This window comes from Carcharodon carcharias, chromosome 2, assembly GCF_017639515.1.
Source record: "Carcharodon carcharias isolate sCarCar2 chromosome 2, sCarCar2.pri, whole genome shotgun sequence".
Taxonomy (NCBI): Eukaryota; Metazoa; Chordata; class Chondrichthyes; order Lamniformes; family Lamnidae; genus Carcharodon; species Carcharodon carcharias.
Window position 1 is genome coordinate 133,083,110 of NC_054468.1, and position 16,712 is coordinate 133,099,821.

At 41.0% G+C, this 16,712-nt stretch overlaps 1 protein-coding gene across 6 annotated transcripts in view; it reads right to left on the reverse strand.

Moving 5' to 3' along the window:
• Window positions 1-7,173: 7,173 nt before the first annotated feature.
• The window catches only part of atl2 (atlastin GTPase 2), an 89,567-nt gene continuing 80,028 nt past the window's right edge, over window positions 7,174-16,712 (reverse strand). For 5 of the 6 annotated variants that reach the window (XM_041211138.1, XM_041211147.1, XM_041211109.1 and 2 more), the window contains 2 exons: window positions 11,776-12,207; window positions 7,174-8,361 (listed from right to left, as the gene is read on the reverse strand). In XM_041211138.1, the coding sequence (XP_041067072.1) occupies window positions 8,242-8,361; window positions 11,776-12,207 (552 nt within the window). In that variant the 3' untranslated portion in view covers window positions 7,174-8,241. Of the gene's footprint in view, window positions 9,008-11,775; window positions 12,208-16,712 lie in introns of all 6 variants that reach the window. The other variant, XM_041211120.1, reaches the window with a different exon arrangement.

Here is a 16,712-nt window from a genome sequence, read left to right on the forward strand (position 1 = left end):
TGAAACATACAGGGCATGTCCTTTTGCCAGTACATGGCTGACTATCTGTGCCATTTCCTGCTCTCATCCAGAACTAGAAAATTTCATCAACTCTCATTTTCAATTTCTATCCTCTCACCTTCACAAGATTTATCAGTGGGAACTTGTCCTTTCATCAACTTATCTATTTCCATTTCTGACCAATATCTACTAACATAGGCCCTAACATAACTGGCTCCCACAGCTACCTTGACTACACTTCCTCCCACCCAGTCTTTCATTCACCCAGCTTCTCAGTCTCCTTGATTTAGACTATGCCACCCTTCCAACAACTTACACCTTTTATGTTAAACATCAAGGCACTTCACAATAGCATTAAAATAAAGATGACACTAATCTACCAGTGCTTCAGATATCTTCTGTTTTCCCCAATTGAGGATTCACCTCCACCCTGTCCATTCCATTTCCTGCTTCTGTTCTCACCCCAAACTATGATAAGGTTCCCCTTGTCCTCACCTTCCATCACACCAACCTCCACATTCAATACACTATCCTCTTCCATTTATGCCACCTGTACCAAACATCTTCCTTTTCAGCATTTCAAAGGGACAGTTCCTTCCATGACACCTTGGCTCACTCTTCAAATGAACTTCAACAACCCCTCCCCTTTCCGTGCAAGTACCGGAGATGCAATACATGCCCCTTTAGCTCCTCTCATCCCAAAGTCCAGAGATCAAACCATTACTTTGAGGTGAAAGTGATTTACTTGTACTTCTTCCAAAATTTGTACAAAATGCAATTTCTTGTACACTGAGGAAACCAAACACAGATTAGATGATTGCCTTGTGAAACATCTCCATTCAATTTGAAAGCATGGAGTTTCTGGTCACCTGTTTTAATTCTCCACCCCATTCTGACCTCTGTCCATGGCCTCCAATACTGTACAAATGAAGCACAACGGAAGTGAAAGATGAAATGCTGTTCCTTGACATCAGGTACTTTATAGCCCTGTCGACCCAATATCAAACCGCCAACTCTAGCATGATGCCACCACCAAAAACATCTTCCCTTCACCCACCCTGGTGGCATTCCGTAGGGATCGTTCCCTCTGGGGCACCCTGGTCCACTCCTCCATCACCCCCTACTCCTCAACCCCCACCTACAGCACCTCCCCATGCATACACAAAAGATGCAACACCTGCCCCTTCACTTCCTCTCTCCTCACCGTCCAAGGGCCCAAACACTCCTTTCAAGTGATGCTTCACTTGATTTCACTTGCATTTCCCCCAACTTAGTCTACTGCATTTGTTGCTCCCAATGCAGTCTCCTCTACATTGGAGAGGCCAAACGCAAACTGGGCGACCGCTTTGCAGAACACCTTCGGTCTGTCCGCAAGAATGACCCAAACCTCCCTGTCACTTGCCATTTTAACACTCCCTGTCACTTGCCATTTTAACAATCCTCCCTGCTCTCTTGCCCACATGTCTGTCCTTAGCTTGCTGCATTGTTCCAATGAAGCTCAACGCAAACTGGAGGAACAGCACCTCATCTTCCAACTAGGCACTTTACAGCCTCCCAGACTGAATATTGAGTTCAACAACTTTAGATCTTGAACTCCCTCCTTCATCCCCACCCCTTTCCATTTCTTTCCCCTCCCTTTTATTTTTTCCAATAATTCATATAGATTTTTCTTTTCCCACCTATTTCCATTATTTTTAAATCTATACCTTTTATGCCCTTTTAGTCGTATTTCACCCCACCCCCACTAGAGCTATCTGTACCTTGCGTGTCCTGCCATCCATTCTTAATTAGCACATCCTTTTAGATAATATCACCACCTTCAACACCTCTTTGTTCTTTGTCTGTGACATCTTTTGATTATCTGCTTCTATCACTGCTTGCTTGTCCCTACAACCAACCCACCCCCCACTTCTCTCCCCCCACCTCACCTTAAACTAGCTTATATTTTACCCCTCTCCTATTTTTACTCAGTTCTGTTGAAGGGTCATGAGGACTCGAAATGTCAACTTTATTCTTCTTCGCTGATGCTGCCAGACCTGCTGAGTTTTTCCAGGTAATTCTGTTTTTGTATCAAATTTAACAATATCAGATCATAACTACTGCTTCCATTTTTTTAAAAAAGAGAACAGCTTTTAATAAAGATCTTGCTATTGCCATTTACACAGCCTCCAGACCCATATTTTACTTCACTTGGCCCATTACTGTCCCCTGTTGCCTCTCACCTCCTCCCTTTTGACATTTAATCCCTACCACCCTATCACAGATTTTCTTCTTCCCTCCCTCAATGTTACAGCTGTAACACTTCCCAGTTTTGATGAAATGATTAATTTTCTTTCTCTACACAAGCTGCCTGACCCAAGCATTTCCAGCGTTTTCAATTTTCATTAAGTAAATGCAGCTATAATTGCTTCTCGATGGTACAAGGGTTCATATTCTCCCATTAACGATCACACTTCAAAGTGCAGGCAAAGTTCATTTGTGGGCATCAGCATATCTCTTACTGGGGCAAATAAGTTAGTTCTCTTACTTCTGGAAAGGTTCTGGGTTCAATTTAGTTTATTACCTCAGTCCAGTAATGAGGAGATGCTGCATTGTCCGAGTTACTGTCTTTTGGCTGTGGCATGAAAGAGGACTCAATGAAACAGGAAGGCTATAGGGTCAGTATTCTGGAAGATTGAAATAGCTGAAAGAACTGCTGTTCTACTCCAAGTAGAGGGACAATTGACTGTTTAATCTGTTCAAAAGTCCTTCTGAACCAACACACATTATTATTACTAGTTACCATGTAGATCTCAATTATTCTGTTTTGTTAAGAAATGTCAGATATTCTATCTAACAAGAGAACTTTAAAAAAATTCCATTTAAGCCATGTCATACAACAGCAAAATATTTGAATGATTTCTTCTGAAGTATGATTTTGTGAAAATTATTAGTCAGTGTCTAAGCAGTTTGTATTTAATACATTTAGACTCAGAACTCCCACAGGAGGCCATTCAGCCCATCATGTCCACACCAGTCAACAAATATCTGGCTACATTAATTCCATTTTCCAGTATTTGGCCCATAGCCCTGGAGGCTATGGTAATGCAAGTAAGTATCAAAAAATGTCTTAAGAGTTTCTGACTCAGCCATCCTTTTACATAGCAAGTTCTAGACTCCCACCACCCTCTGGGTGAAAAAATTTCTCAACTCCTCTCTTAGTCTTCTACCACTTACCTTAAATCTATGCCCTCTGGTTATTGACCCCTCCACTAATGGAAAAAGACCCTTCCTATCCACTCTATCTGTGCCCCTCATAACCTTATACACCTATTAGGTCCCCTCCCAACCTTTGCTTCTCCAAGGAAAACAACCCTAGTCTATCCAATCTTCCCTCATAGCTCAGACCCACCAGCCTAGGCAGAGGTAAATCTGCTCTGCACCCTCTCCAGTGCAATCACATTCTTCCTATAATGTGGTGACCAGAACTGCACACAGCACTCCAGTTTTGGCCGTAACAGCGTTTTATACAGTTCCAGCATAACCGCCCTGCTCTTGTGTTCTATGCCTCGGCTAATAAAGGCAGGTATCCCATATGTCTTCTTAACCACCTTACCTACCTGCCCTGCTACATTCAGGGATCTGTGGATATACACACAAAGGTCCCTCTGATCTTCAGTACTTTCCAGTGTCCTATCCTGCATAGTGTAATCCCTTGCCTTGTTAACCCCCCGCCCCCCTGCAAAGAGCATTACCTCACACTTTTCTAGGTTGAATTCCATTTGCCACTGCTCTGCCCACCTGACCAGTCCATTGATATCCTCCTGCAGTTTATGGCTATTCTCCTCACTATACCCTACCAATTTTCGTGTCATCCACAAAATTCTTGATCATACCCCCAACATTTAAGACCAAACTATTTATGTACACCACAAACAGCAAGGGCCTTAGCACTGAGTCTTCCGGAACCCCACTGGAAACAGACTTCCAGTCACAGAAACATCCCTCTACCATCACCCTCTGCTTCCTGCCTGTCAGCCAATTTTGGATCCAAAATGCCTTTGGATTGGATCCCATGGGCTTACTTTCTTAACCAGTCTTCCATGAGGGACCTCATCAAAAGCCCTAAAGTCCACGTAGACCACATCAAATGCATTACCTCCATCAACACTCCTGGTTACCTCCTCAAAAAATTCAAATGTGTCAAACACAGCCTTCCCTTAACAAATACATGCTGACTCTCCCTGATTAATCTGTCTCTCTCCAAGTGCAGATATATTCTGTCCCTCAGAATTCTTTCCAATAACTTGCCCACCATAGAGGTTAGACTGACCGGCCTGTAAATTCCTGGTCTATCCCTTCCTCCCTTTTGTAATAATGGAACAACATTAGCAGTCCTCCAGTTCTCTGGCACCTCACCTGTGACCAGAGAGCATTTGAAAATTGCCAGGGCCTGATATCTTTTCCCTTGCCTCCCTCAACATCTCATCCAGGCCTGTGGATTTATGCACTTTTAAAGCCACTAAACCCACTAGTACCTCTTCCCTCTTAATTTCCTCTAACATTTTACAGTTCTCCACCATGATGTCTATATCTGTCGTCTTTTTCCATTGTGATGACCGTTGCCAGGTATTCATTGAGGACTGTACCCATGTCTTCTGGGTCCACACACACGTTACCTCGATGGTCCCTATTTGGTTCTACCTATTCCCTATTTATTCTCATGCTGTTATATATTTTAAAAAACCCTTTGGGTTTTCCTTTATTCTACCCACCAATGCTATCTCATGCACTTAGCTTTCCTAATTTCCTTTTTAAGTTTCCCCCCACACTTTTTATATTTCTCTAAGGACTCTGCCATATTGAGTCCTTGGTATCTGCCATAAGCTTCTCTTTTTTAAAATTCTAAACTTTATATCCCTTGACATTCAGGGTTCTCTGGACTTGGTCCCCCCTTTGTCTTTATGGGAACATATTTGCCCTGTACTCTCGCCATTTCCTCCTTGAATGCCTCCACTGCTCTGACAGTTTTATCTGCAAGTAGCTGCTCCCAGTCCACTTGGGCCAAATCGTATCACATCTTAGTAAAATTAGCCTTTCCCAAGTTCAGAACTTTTATTCTCAGCCCAGCCTTATCCTTTTCCATAACTATCCTAAATCTAACTGAATTATGGTCACTATCTCCAGAATGCCCTCCTACTGATACACCTTCCACCTGCCCGGGCTCATTTCCGAATATTAGGTCCAGAACTCCCTAGTTGGGCTTTCAAGTATTAGCTAAAAAAGTTCTCTTGGATGCAACTTAGGAATTTTGCTCCCTCCCTACCTTGCACACTAAAACTGTTCTAGTTAATATTTGGGTAGTTAAAATCCCCTATTATTTTTACACTTCTCTGAAATTTGATTACATATTTGATCCTCTATCTCTCTGGCTGTTTGGAGGCCTAAAGTACACACACCAAACAGCATGTTTGCCCCTTGTGCTTTTTACTTCTATCCATATGGCCTCATTTGATGATCCTTCCAAAATATCATCCCTCCTCACTGCTATAATTGATTCCTTGATCAATATTACAACCATCACCACCCCCCCCCTTCTATTCCCTATCTCGTCTGAATACCCCATAACCAGGAATGTTGAGCTGCCAATCCTGCCTTTCTTTTAGCTAAATCTCGTTCTAGCTATGATATCATACTCCCACATGCTTATCTGTGCCCTCAGCTCGTCTGTCTTATTCCTCAGGCTCTTTGCACTAAAATATACTCCATTTAGCCTTGCTAAACTCACTTCTTTCTTATCTAGCCTATGTTTCATTTACCTTCCAGCTCACTTACTAACGTTTAAACTTCTAATTCCATCTCAGCTTCCCTTCCCTCTGAACTACTTTTCAGGATCCCACCCCCTTGCCAATTTAGTTTAAATCCGCCCCAACAGCATTAGCAAACCTGCCTGTAAGGATGTTGGTCCCGTTCCTGTTCAGATGTAACCTGTTCAACTTGTACAGGTTGCACCTCCCCCAGAAACGGTCTCATTGCCCCAGGAATCTAAAGCCCTCCCTTCTACACCATCTCTCCAGCCACGCATTCATCTGCTCTATCCTTCTGTTCCTATACTCACTACTGCGTGGCACCAGGAGTAATCCAGAGATTAATACCCTCTGAAATTCTGCTTTTCAATTTCCTGCCTAACTCCCTAAAGTCTGCTTGCAGGACCTCATTTCTTTCTTTCTACATCATTGGCCCTAACATGGACCACGACCTCTGGCTGTTCATCCTGCCCCTTCAGAATGCCCTGCAGCCGTTCCAATGACATCCTTGACCCTGGCACTTGGGAGACAACATACCATCCTGGAGTCACGTCTATGGCCCCAGAAGCACCTGTCTACTCCCCTCACTAACAAATACCCTGTCACTGTTGCCCTTCCACACTTCTTTCCCCCAACCATCCCGAGCACCTGGACCACCCACGGTGCCATGGCCTTGGCTCTGGTTGACCTCCACAGAGGAACCATCACTCTTGTAGCTTTCCAAGGCTGAAAAACGGTTTGCAAGTAAGATGCACTCAGGGGATTTCCATGCTACCTGACTCATCTCCTTCTTCTGTCTGGCAGTCACCCATTCCCTCTCCGCTTGCACTTCCTTAAGCTGTGGGGTGACCACATCCTGGAACGTGCTATCCATGAACCTCTCAGCCTCATGAATGCACCGTAGTGCCCCCAGCTGCCGCTCAAGCTCCAAAACCTGGAGCTCGAGTTGCTCTAGTCGGAGGTACTTCCTGCATACGTGGTCATCCAGACCGCCAGGAGCATTTAGGATTTCCCACATAGCACAGGATGTGCAAATCATGGGACTGAGCTCCCCGGACACATCTTAACTAAAAAGAATGTGGATGCTCGCTTTTATTTTACCTTTACTCCTCGAGTCTCGCTGTTTTAACCTCCCTCTCTCAGCTCTCCTTATGCTCTTTTTGTACTCCTGGCTCCTCTCGCCCCCACCACCAATCACACACATTTTTACATTTAAATGCAGCCAACAACATAAGAGATACACGTGATATAGTCAAGCTTAATTGGAGAGATGGCGGATTTTAAAAATATGTAAAGTTTAAACACTTTTCTCCTGACATTTAATCTCTTTTACAACACTTTGTAGGATTCATTCATTTTACTGAAAAATGTAGTCAGAAGCAGGGAATTTCATAGAGTACTTTAATTGTGTATTGAAAAATAAATTACAGGAAATAACTTTAAAATGCAACAGAAGACAACCAAATTCCACAACTAACATTCCCATTGCTTTGCCATAAGGGGTGGGATTGCAGTGCTCAAGGCAGGTAATATCACAAATATATCAAAACCTCAAATTTGGTGCACTTATGTTTACATCAATCACAAATAACATTCCTTTACATAAACTGCACGGAGCCTACCACTGTACCAGATTTTGCCATTAACTACAAAAACTTTGATACAAAATTTGGTATTTATATATTTATATTTAATATACATGCCCCACCTCTATGATTTGATAGAAAATAAAATTTAAAAAAAAATAAATGCACTGTACAGACAATGCTAACTGATAGCTACGGGCAACAGTTCTTTTTGGATGGTTTCCCCCTCTCTCCCCCTCAAAAAAAAGGCATATTGGATGGACTCAAGTGGCAGTGGTGAAATGGTAAAACCTCCCAGCAGTTTGACTGTCACTGATTCACACTGTTCTAGGACTGCTTTCAGGAAAAAGGCAAGGCAAGCTTCAATTACCCCCAGCTAACAGTAATTCTGCTCTCTTAAGTTAATCCAGAGGACTGTGTAGTTTGGATTCATGCAATGTGTAATACTGGTACAAGCAAAGCATTAACATAAAAAATAAACTGGCTCATTTCAAGCTCAACTATGCATGGCTACCTCAATGATCCCATTGATTTATCTGTACAGTATACTACAGTGCAAACCAGCCTCTCACACACAAATCCACTGACATAAAAGGAGACCTGAAAAGGAAATTTGACTAGTGTTCTTGTGTCAACATTCAAATTACAAATGTTACACACCCCTGAACCATCTTGTTTTTAATGTAACTACCTACCCACTGAAAAATCATCTCCAGGAACATTTCCTTCTTCTTTCTTCAGACCTTTTTGGCAGTGTCCAGTGAAGTCGGGCCTTTCACTTCAAAATCTACGTAGACTAATTTTAAACTGATTCAAAGTCCGTAACCTACAGCAAGCACTTGACAGCAATAGAACCAGACAAGGGATTGTCAGTTTGTCTTTAATTTGGTATGTTGGGAGCCCTGCTCAGTCAAACCTGCTTTGATGGAGTTTGCTACAGTTTGTCTTATGTTGTCCTCCATCAAATTGTCACTCAGTGGCTTCAACACCTGTAATATGGGAATGTTAAAAGAAAGAAAGGGAGACTTAAAATGGGGTAACCAACAACATGCTAGTAACAAAAAGAGAACAGTAATACCATGTCCATGAAATATTTTCCCATTAAATAGTTGCAGAATAGTTACAAGAAGAATGTTGAATGGAAAGGAATGATAAGGAAAGATGGAATGGAAAAGTATGTTCAGCCCTGTGCATTAAAGCGAAAAAGAATGTTAAGTGGAAAACATGCTGGACCATGGCAGTCTGCGCTATTCTGGTATGTAATACATTGGGTAATACATGATTTATATATAAAAAATAAAATCATAAAATTAATAGTCTGAATCAAGATGCATTTACCACAATTCTTCCTCAAGCGGGTCTGCCTGCCCTCTTAACAGTCAGTTAGAAAGAAATGAGCAGTTCTGCACCCTACATTATTGAATTAGCTGTGTACATTTTACAGCCGGTTACACAGCATGGCCCTGACCAGTTTGTAAATGTCCACACTTTCACCCCCCCAAAAAAGAACAGATGGTTAAAGCGCAACAGCTAGTTTTTCTTCTTGTTGTTGTTGTTTGACGAAAGTCTCAGTGTTGATGTAATAGAACGATGTACCACTCTATTTCGAGCTGAAGTGAACAGCTTGCATAATACCTAAAACAAGGAGTTGTTAATTAGTGATCACCAAAACACGTGATTTGCCAATTCAGTTATCAACTGGGAAGACCGCAATGTGTTAAAACAAAGTTTCTGTTTGTGGTAATAAGTCAGAAAACAAGGTTTTCACCTTCTTTGGACTCCTCTGGATTGCATGAAAGGACAGAAAGAAAATAACCAGTCAAAGCATGCAGAAATCAGTACATACAGGGAAAGACTAGGAATCAAAGATTACTTTAAAACAGTACAAAATAACTGCCATCAGAACATATAATGCAGCAAGAGCAGATATTTCAAGCTTTACCCCGGAACAGGGATCAATATTATTAAATGGCTCATATGGGGCTTGGATATGGAGGCATAGCTTTCACCAATTCCCAAAGTCCCTTCCTAAGTTGTTCTAGATATGGACCCACTACTACTCCTTCACCCAACTGGTGCTTGTCTCTCAACTGTCAGAATCATCTACTTATGAATCCTTGTCTCATTTTCCGTGTGCCTTGTTATTAAAAGCTACTTGAGGATAGTTATTTCAGCTGCAGTAATCATTTATTAGATTTCAAATCATCACCGCACATGAAGCATACAATACTGAGCGAGTCAATAAGTCATTTGGAAAGGCCAGGTAAAGATTGGTTTTAAAAATAGAGCACCTGCTTGCAGAACTGATTTTTCTACTCCCTGATCAGTCTTGATTGATCTCAGTAGTTGGGTCAGTTTGAACTAATTTAGTGGACAGTAAAAATTGAACCAGGTCCTCCTGGTCTTTACTTGACTAGCCCCAAATTCAGTTCAGTGTTGTTGTCTACACCTTCCTTGATCCTGGGTTGCTTTACCCACAAGTCACCTAATAAGAGAACCCAGAGCAACATTCTCCCTGTGGAGAAATACTTGATAGCCACTTGAAGTTCATGGCAGAGACTGGGACAGCTAATCCATTGCACAAGATGTCAAGACTCCCAATGTAGCAGAATACTCAATCCCCACCCCTTTTAAAATCTGGCATTTGTCTCCCTCTATCAGCACCTCCTTAAATTTTATAAAAGCAAAGTAGTGTGGATGCTGGAGATAAAATCGGAAATAAAAACAAAGTGCTGAAAAAGCTCAGCTGGTCTGGCAGCATCCGTGGAGAAAAAAGCGTTAATGTTTCGAGTCCAATGTGATATGTTCTGAAGAGGAGTCATATTGGATGTGAAACATTAACTCGGTTTCTCTCTCCACAGATACTGCCAGACTGGCTGAGTTTTTCCACCACTTTGTTTTTAACTTTAATTTTGTTATGCAGTCTCGTATCCTTCAGTCACTTGCCCATCTATGCTGCTGAGTCTGAATCATGTGCAGTTAATCTTGCATTGGTTTGATTATTCAAAGCATCTGTATTTCGTTTTAGAGGCTCATAACAAGCAGAATAAAAACAAAAGTAAATTTGCAAAGCATTTGCTCAAGAAAGATAAGATACATCAAAAATAAAAGTATCTTAATCATGCTCATCACAATAATAGCATGAAGCAAGGTCGTTTTAATCAACACGAATGTGCATTAAACATTCTATTTTACTCTTAGAATGATGTGCGCAACTAAAGCTTTGGACTACTTCAATAGTCAAAGACCAGGTCAGTTACAGCAATTTCAGTTAAGCTTGTGGTTCCAAATAGTGACCAAAAGGCTGTACAGAACAAATAAGCCCCTGAATTCTAGTTTCCCACCGCCCCAAGCTATTTGTCTTCTAATTTGATTTACCCTGATCATTCTCTAGCTGCAGGCAGTACAGATGAGGAGTATTGTAGCCTTGGTTCTGCTAGTTGCATCCTCATCCAAGTCAGATGTTTGTGGGTTTAAGTCCCACCTCAGAGACTTGAACCCATAACCTGGGCTGATACTCCAGTGTGGTACTGAGGGAATGTTGACTGTCCAAAGTGAAGTCCACATCAAATGTTAAACGAAGGCTCTGTTTGCCCTCTCAAGTGGGCATAAAAAAATCCATAATGCCATTTCAAAGAGGAGCAGGTGAACTATCCTAGTGTTCTTGCCGTTATTTTCCCATTAACCAACATTATTTAAAAAAAGTTTCTGGTCCTGTTTACAGGGCCTTGCAGTGTGCAAAATGGTTGCTATGTTTCCTACATTGGATGCACTTAATTGGCTATATAAAACACTTCGGGATGTCCTGAGGTCATGAAATGTGCCCTATATAAATGAAAGTCTTTTCTTCACAGCATTTGATTTATATCAGTAATCCAGTGGACATGAAGCAGGAACAAATCAACATACCAACCTTATAGGTCTGTGTTGTCAAAGGTTTTTGGGCAGGAAACTTTCAGGAACTAAGTAATGAACAACTTGGACCCTCTAATCTGCAATTATTGTTTTATTAAATGATGTGGCAGTGGAAGATGGGCAGTGATTAAAATCAGTGAAGGGTAGCATTTATCAAAGTTTATCTATTAAATCTGGTCAAACGTAATTCAGGAATTTTTTAAAAATGGTCATTTAGTTTTGTAAATAGGAACAGAAGCAGAAGCATGATTGGAAGGAGATTGCTGACAGATGTTAAATAGTGGTTAAAGCATTAAAGCAACCTTTTTATTCAGCAGCACACTGAAGGTCATGTACTTACGAATCTGTACCCAAATAATTCAGTGATCTCTTTAGAAAAGAACAGTGTAAACTGCTCACCAGCTAAAACTATAACCGTCAGCAAAAATTAAATTGAACACAACCTTAGTGGCAATAAAAGGATGGGTAGTGTGGAGGAATGTACTAACCTGCTCCCATATAGTTTCAGCCACTTGATCAATGATTGTTCCGAATTCTCTGAATTCACCAGAATACTTAGTGTAAGCCCAGGTGCAGAGGGATATTAAAGCCATTCCCATCACAAGATTGCATAAAGAAGCTATCGAGTTCAAACCAATGAATCCAGTCACTCCTGAGATTATGTACATGGTAAACATCACAGCAAAAAGCGTGGCAGGTGTGCGGGCAGCATAAAAGATATTTTTGCTGTCATTGTGCTTTACAAAGTTTGTGTAATTCTCATCCATTTCTTGCTCGAGTTGCTCTTGGTAGCGCTGGCAAAACTCTTCCCCACCCATTTTCTTGATGGATCGAAACTGCTTGATAGAAGCTGCTTTCAAGGTCAAGTGTTGTTGCTCCAGGTCTGCTGGTGCGATGTAAGGCTTATCCCCCCCACAGAACTGCAAGAACAAATACATTTTCAATTCTTGATTATAATGCTATTTCCAATCACTGTATTATGCATTTAGTCTACAGTTAAAAGACAAATGCAAGCCTACCTGAATGGTCTTGACTGAAGTTGTGCACTTTGATACTAGTTCTGAATTTTTTTTTAAAATATAAAAAATGTTTACTGTCCTCAAGTGGGTACAGTACTTTTTTTGGGGTGGGAAACATACCAAATAACCAGCTAAAACAACCTGTTGCTGTGTGCTGAATGGGAAGTGCAGCACGTGTGTCAAAAGACCATTTATTTTCTCCCATTGTTCAGGTCCTTATTCTGGGCATGCTCTGATCCATTTTGATCTCTTGTTTCACAAGAAAACATTTAAATCCCTACTCATGGGCAGTCAAAGTAATTCTTCCATGCCCCACTGATCACCACCAACCCCCAACCCACTTGGTACCATTTCATTCCACAAGTTTGAAACGGTCTTTCAAAATTGCTTTTAAATTTGTTTTTATTTTTAGCTTATAAAAAGTTTCATTGAAAAAGGCTTCAGATTCTGTTAATATCCCTTTAGTCACTCTATCCCACCTACTTCTATTATCACATCATCTTCCTGTTCTCTAAGTTTCTTTAGTTAAATATATTTAATCTTCAGTGTTCATTAGTTAAGAAAATTTAAGTCTGAAGTGTTTGGGGGCACCAGCAGACTTAAAATTGGATGATTTTGCATGACAGTGATCCACATTTATACTCATCTTATTGGCATCACAAAGCGCCAATTCTCGCTACTCAAGGTTTTCAGTAAAGGAAATAAGAGGGGCGAGGCATATAGGGACCTAGGAATAAGAGTAGGCCATTTAGCCCTTCGAGATCATGGTAGATTTGTGACCCAGTCCTAAAACCTGCATCTACCACATATCTCTTTATATCTTTGTTAACCAAGATACCATCAATCTCAGATTTAGAATTAACTGAAAGTATCAACTGCCGTTTGAGGAAGAGAGCTCCAAACATCTATGATCATCCTTTGCACGTAAAAGTGTTTTCTAATTTCACTCCTGAAAGGCATCCACTGTTTCTAGTTTCTCGTCATTTTGAAAGTACCTGTGTTTTCTGTCCAAAATGGATGACCTCACATTTGCCTACATTGAAATCAATTTGCCACAGTTTGCCCAGTTCACTTTGTGACTTTACACTTCTATTAACACTGCTTATATTGCCACCTATTTTTATGGCATTAGCAAACTTGGATATTTGCCTTCCTATCCAGTCATTCAATTCATTAATAAATACAGTAAGTAGTTGATAATCCAACAGAGATCCCTGTGGGACACTAGTCACATTGTGCCAATTTGAGTACCTGACTATATCCCTACTCTTGTCATCTGCCACTCAGCCAATTTCCTAACCAAGTCAATAATTAGCCACAATTCCTTGAACTTCAACTTTAGCTAGCAGCTCTTATGAAGAATTTTACATGGATTTCCAGAAGGCATTTGAAAAAGTAACATCTACAGATATTCCTCTGTCCACTAATTAAGTCAATTCTTTAAAAAAAAGTCAGATTTGTCAGGCATGATCTGCCCTTTACAAATGCATGCTGGTTCTCTGATCAGTAGAACATTCAAAATGTTCATTACCCTTAATTATTGACTCAATTTCCTGACAATAGATGTTAAGTTATCTGGTCTACAATTTCCTGGTTTCCCCACTCATCTTGTTTTTTAAAAAATGGTGGGGTGGGTACAATTTTCCAATCCAAAGTAGATAGAAACGAATAAAAAGGAGTTCAAAAGTCTTTTATAAGCATATAAATAGTAAAATGGTAATGAAAGGAAGGGTAGGGTTAATTAGGGACCAAAAAGGAGATCTTTGTGTGAAGGTTAGAGGACATGGCTGAGGGACTAAATGAGCGCACTGCATCTGTCTGCACTAAAGGGGTTGCTGCTAATGTTGCAATAAGAGGACATAGTAGAAAAATTATTTAGGATAAAAATAGATAAAGTAGTACTTAAAAAGTTGGCAGTACCCAAAGTAGAAATGCCACTGGGTCCAGATGGGATGCATCCTAGATTACAGAGGGAAGTTAGGGTAGAAATTAGAAGCTCTGGCCACAATCTTCAAACCTCCTTACATATGGGAATACTGCCAGAGGACTGGAGGATTCCAAAATCACACCTGTTCAAAAGGAAGGGTAAACCTGGAAAATACAGATCAACCAGCCTGGTAATGAGAAAACTTTCAAGGCTTAAACCTGAGATGAAGTTAATAGGCACTTGGAATAATATGGGCTAATAAATGAAAATCAGATTTGCTAAAGGTAAATATTGTTTGACTACCTGGAGGAAATGGCTGTATGAATATGAAATTGCCTAAGGGACAGGAAGCAGAGAGTTGTGATGAACAGTTGTTTTTCAGGCTAGTGGGAAATGTGCAGCGTGTTAGACCCTCTCTCTGATATATATATTAGTATCACGTACCATGAATGAATTTAAAAAATCTGGACTTGGGTATACAGGGCATAATTTCAAAGTTTGCAGATGGCATGGAACTCAAATGTTGTGAATAGCGAGGAGAGCAATAACAGACTTCAGGATAAGAGAGAGACTGGTGAAGTTGGAAGAGAGCAGATGAAGCTTAAATGCAGATAAATGTGGCGAACCATTTTGGTAGCAATAATCAGGAGACACAATATAAACTAAATGCACAATTTTACAGAGGGTGCTTGGACAAACACATAGGAACATACAAGTCTTTGAAGGTGGCAGGGCAAGTTGAGAAAGCTGTTAAAAAGGCATAGAGGATTCTTAGTTTTACAAATAAAGGCAGAGAGTACGGCTGGCATATTACTGGTATGTCCAATTCTGGGCACCATATTTTAGGAAAGACATCAAGGCCTTAGAAAGGGTACACAGGAAATCTAGAGATAAAAACAAAAAAACTGCTGATGCTGGAAATCCAAAACAAAAACAGAATTACCTGGAAAAACTCAGCAGGTCTGGCAGCATCGGCGGAGAAGAAAAGAGTTGACGTTTCGAGTCCTCATGACCCTTCGACAGAACTTGAGTTCGAGTCCAAGAAAGAGTTGAAATATATGCTGGTATAAGGTGTGTGTGTGTGTGTGTGTGTGTGTGGGGGTGGGGGGGAGAAGTGGAGGGGGGGTGTGGTTGTAGGGACAAACAAGCAGTGATAGAAGCAGATCATCAAAAGATGTCAACAACAATAGAACAAAAGAACACATAGGTGTTAAAGTTGGTGATATTATCTAAACGAATCTGCTAATTAAGAATGGATGGTAGGGCACTCAAGGTATAGCTCTAGTGGGGGTGGGGAGAGCATAGAAGATTTTAAAATATTTAAAAATAATGGAAATAGGTGGGAAAAGAAAAATCTATATAATTTATTGGAAAAAAAAGGAAGGGGGAAAACAGAAAGGGGGTGGGGATGGGGGAGGGAGCTCAAGACCTAAAGTTGTTGAATTCAATATTCAGTCCGGAAGGCTGTAAAGTGCCTAGTCGGAAGATGAGGTGTTGTTCCTCCAGTTTGTGTTGGGCTTCACTGGAACAATGCAGCAAGCCAAGGACAGACATGTGGGCAAGAGGGCAGGGTGGAGTGTAAACTGGGCGACCGCTTTGCAGAACACCTGCGGTCTGTCCGCAAGAATGACCCAAACCTCCCTGCCGCTTGCCATTTTAACACTCCACCCTGCTCTCTTGCCCATATGTCTGTCCTTGGCTTGCTGCATTGTTCTAGTGAAGCCCAACGCAAACTGGAGGAACAACACCTCATCTTCCGACTAGGCACTTTACAGCCTTCCGGACTGAATATTGAATTCAACAACTTTAGGTCTTGAGCTCCCTCCCCCATCCCCACCCCCTTTCTGTTTCCCCCTTCCTTTTTTTTTTCCAATAAATTATATAGATTTTTCTTTTCCCACCTATTTCATTATTTTTAAATATTTTAAAATCTTCTATGCTCTCCCCACCCCCACTAGAGCTATACCCTGAGTGCCCTACCATCCATTCTTAATTAGCACATTCGTTTAGATAATACCAACTTTAACACCTATGTGTTCTTTTGTTCTATTGTTGTTGACATCTTTTGATGATCTGCTTCTATCACTGCTTGTTTGTCCCTACAACCACACCCCCCTTCCACTTCTCTCTCTCTCCGCCCCCCCCACCCCCCACACACCTTAAACCAGCTTATATTTCAACTCTTTCTTGGACTCGAACTCAAGTTCTGTCGAAGGGTCATGAGGACTCGAAACGTCAACTCTTTTCTTCTCCGCCGATGCTGCCAGACCTGCTGAGTTTTTCCAGGTAATTCTGTTTTTGTTTTACACAGGAAATCTACTAGAATAGTACCAGAGATGCAACTCTTGTTACATGAAGAAACTGTAGATGTTTACCTCACATTAGGCAAGGTATAGGGGAGATTTAGTAAAAGAAAATGTTCAAACTTATGAGGAGTTTAATATAGTAAATAAGGAAAAAATGTTTCCAATGGCAGGCT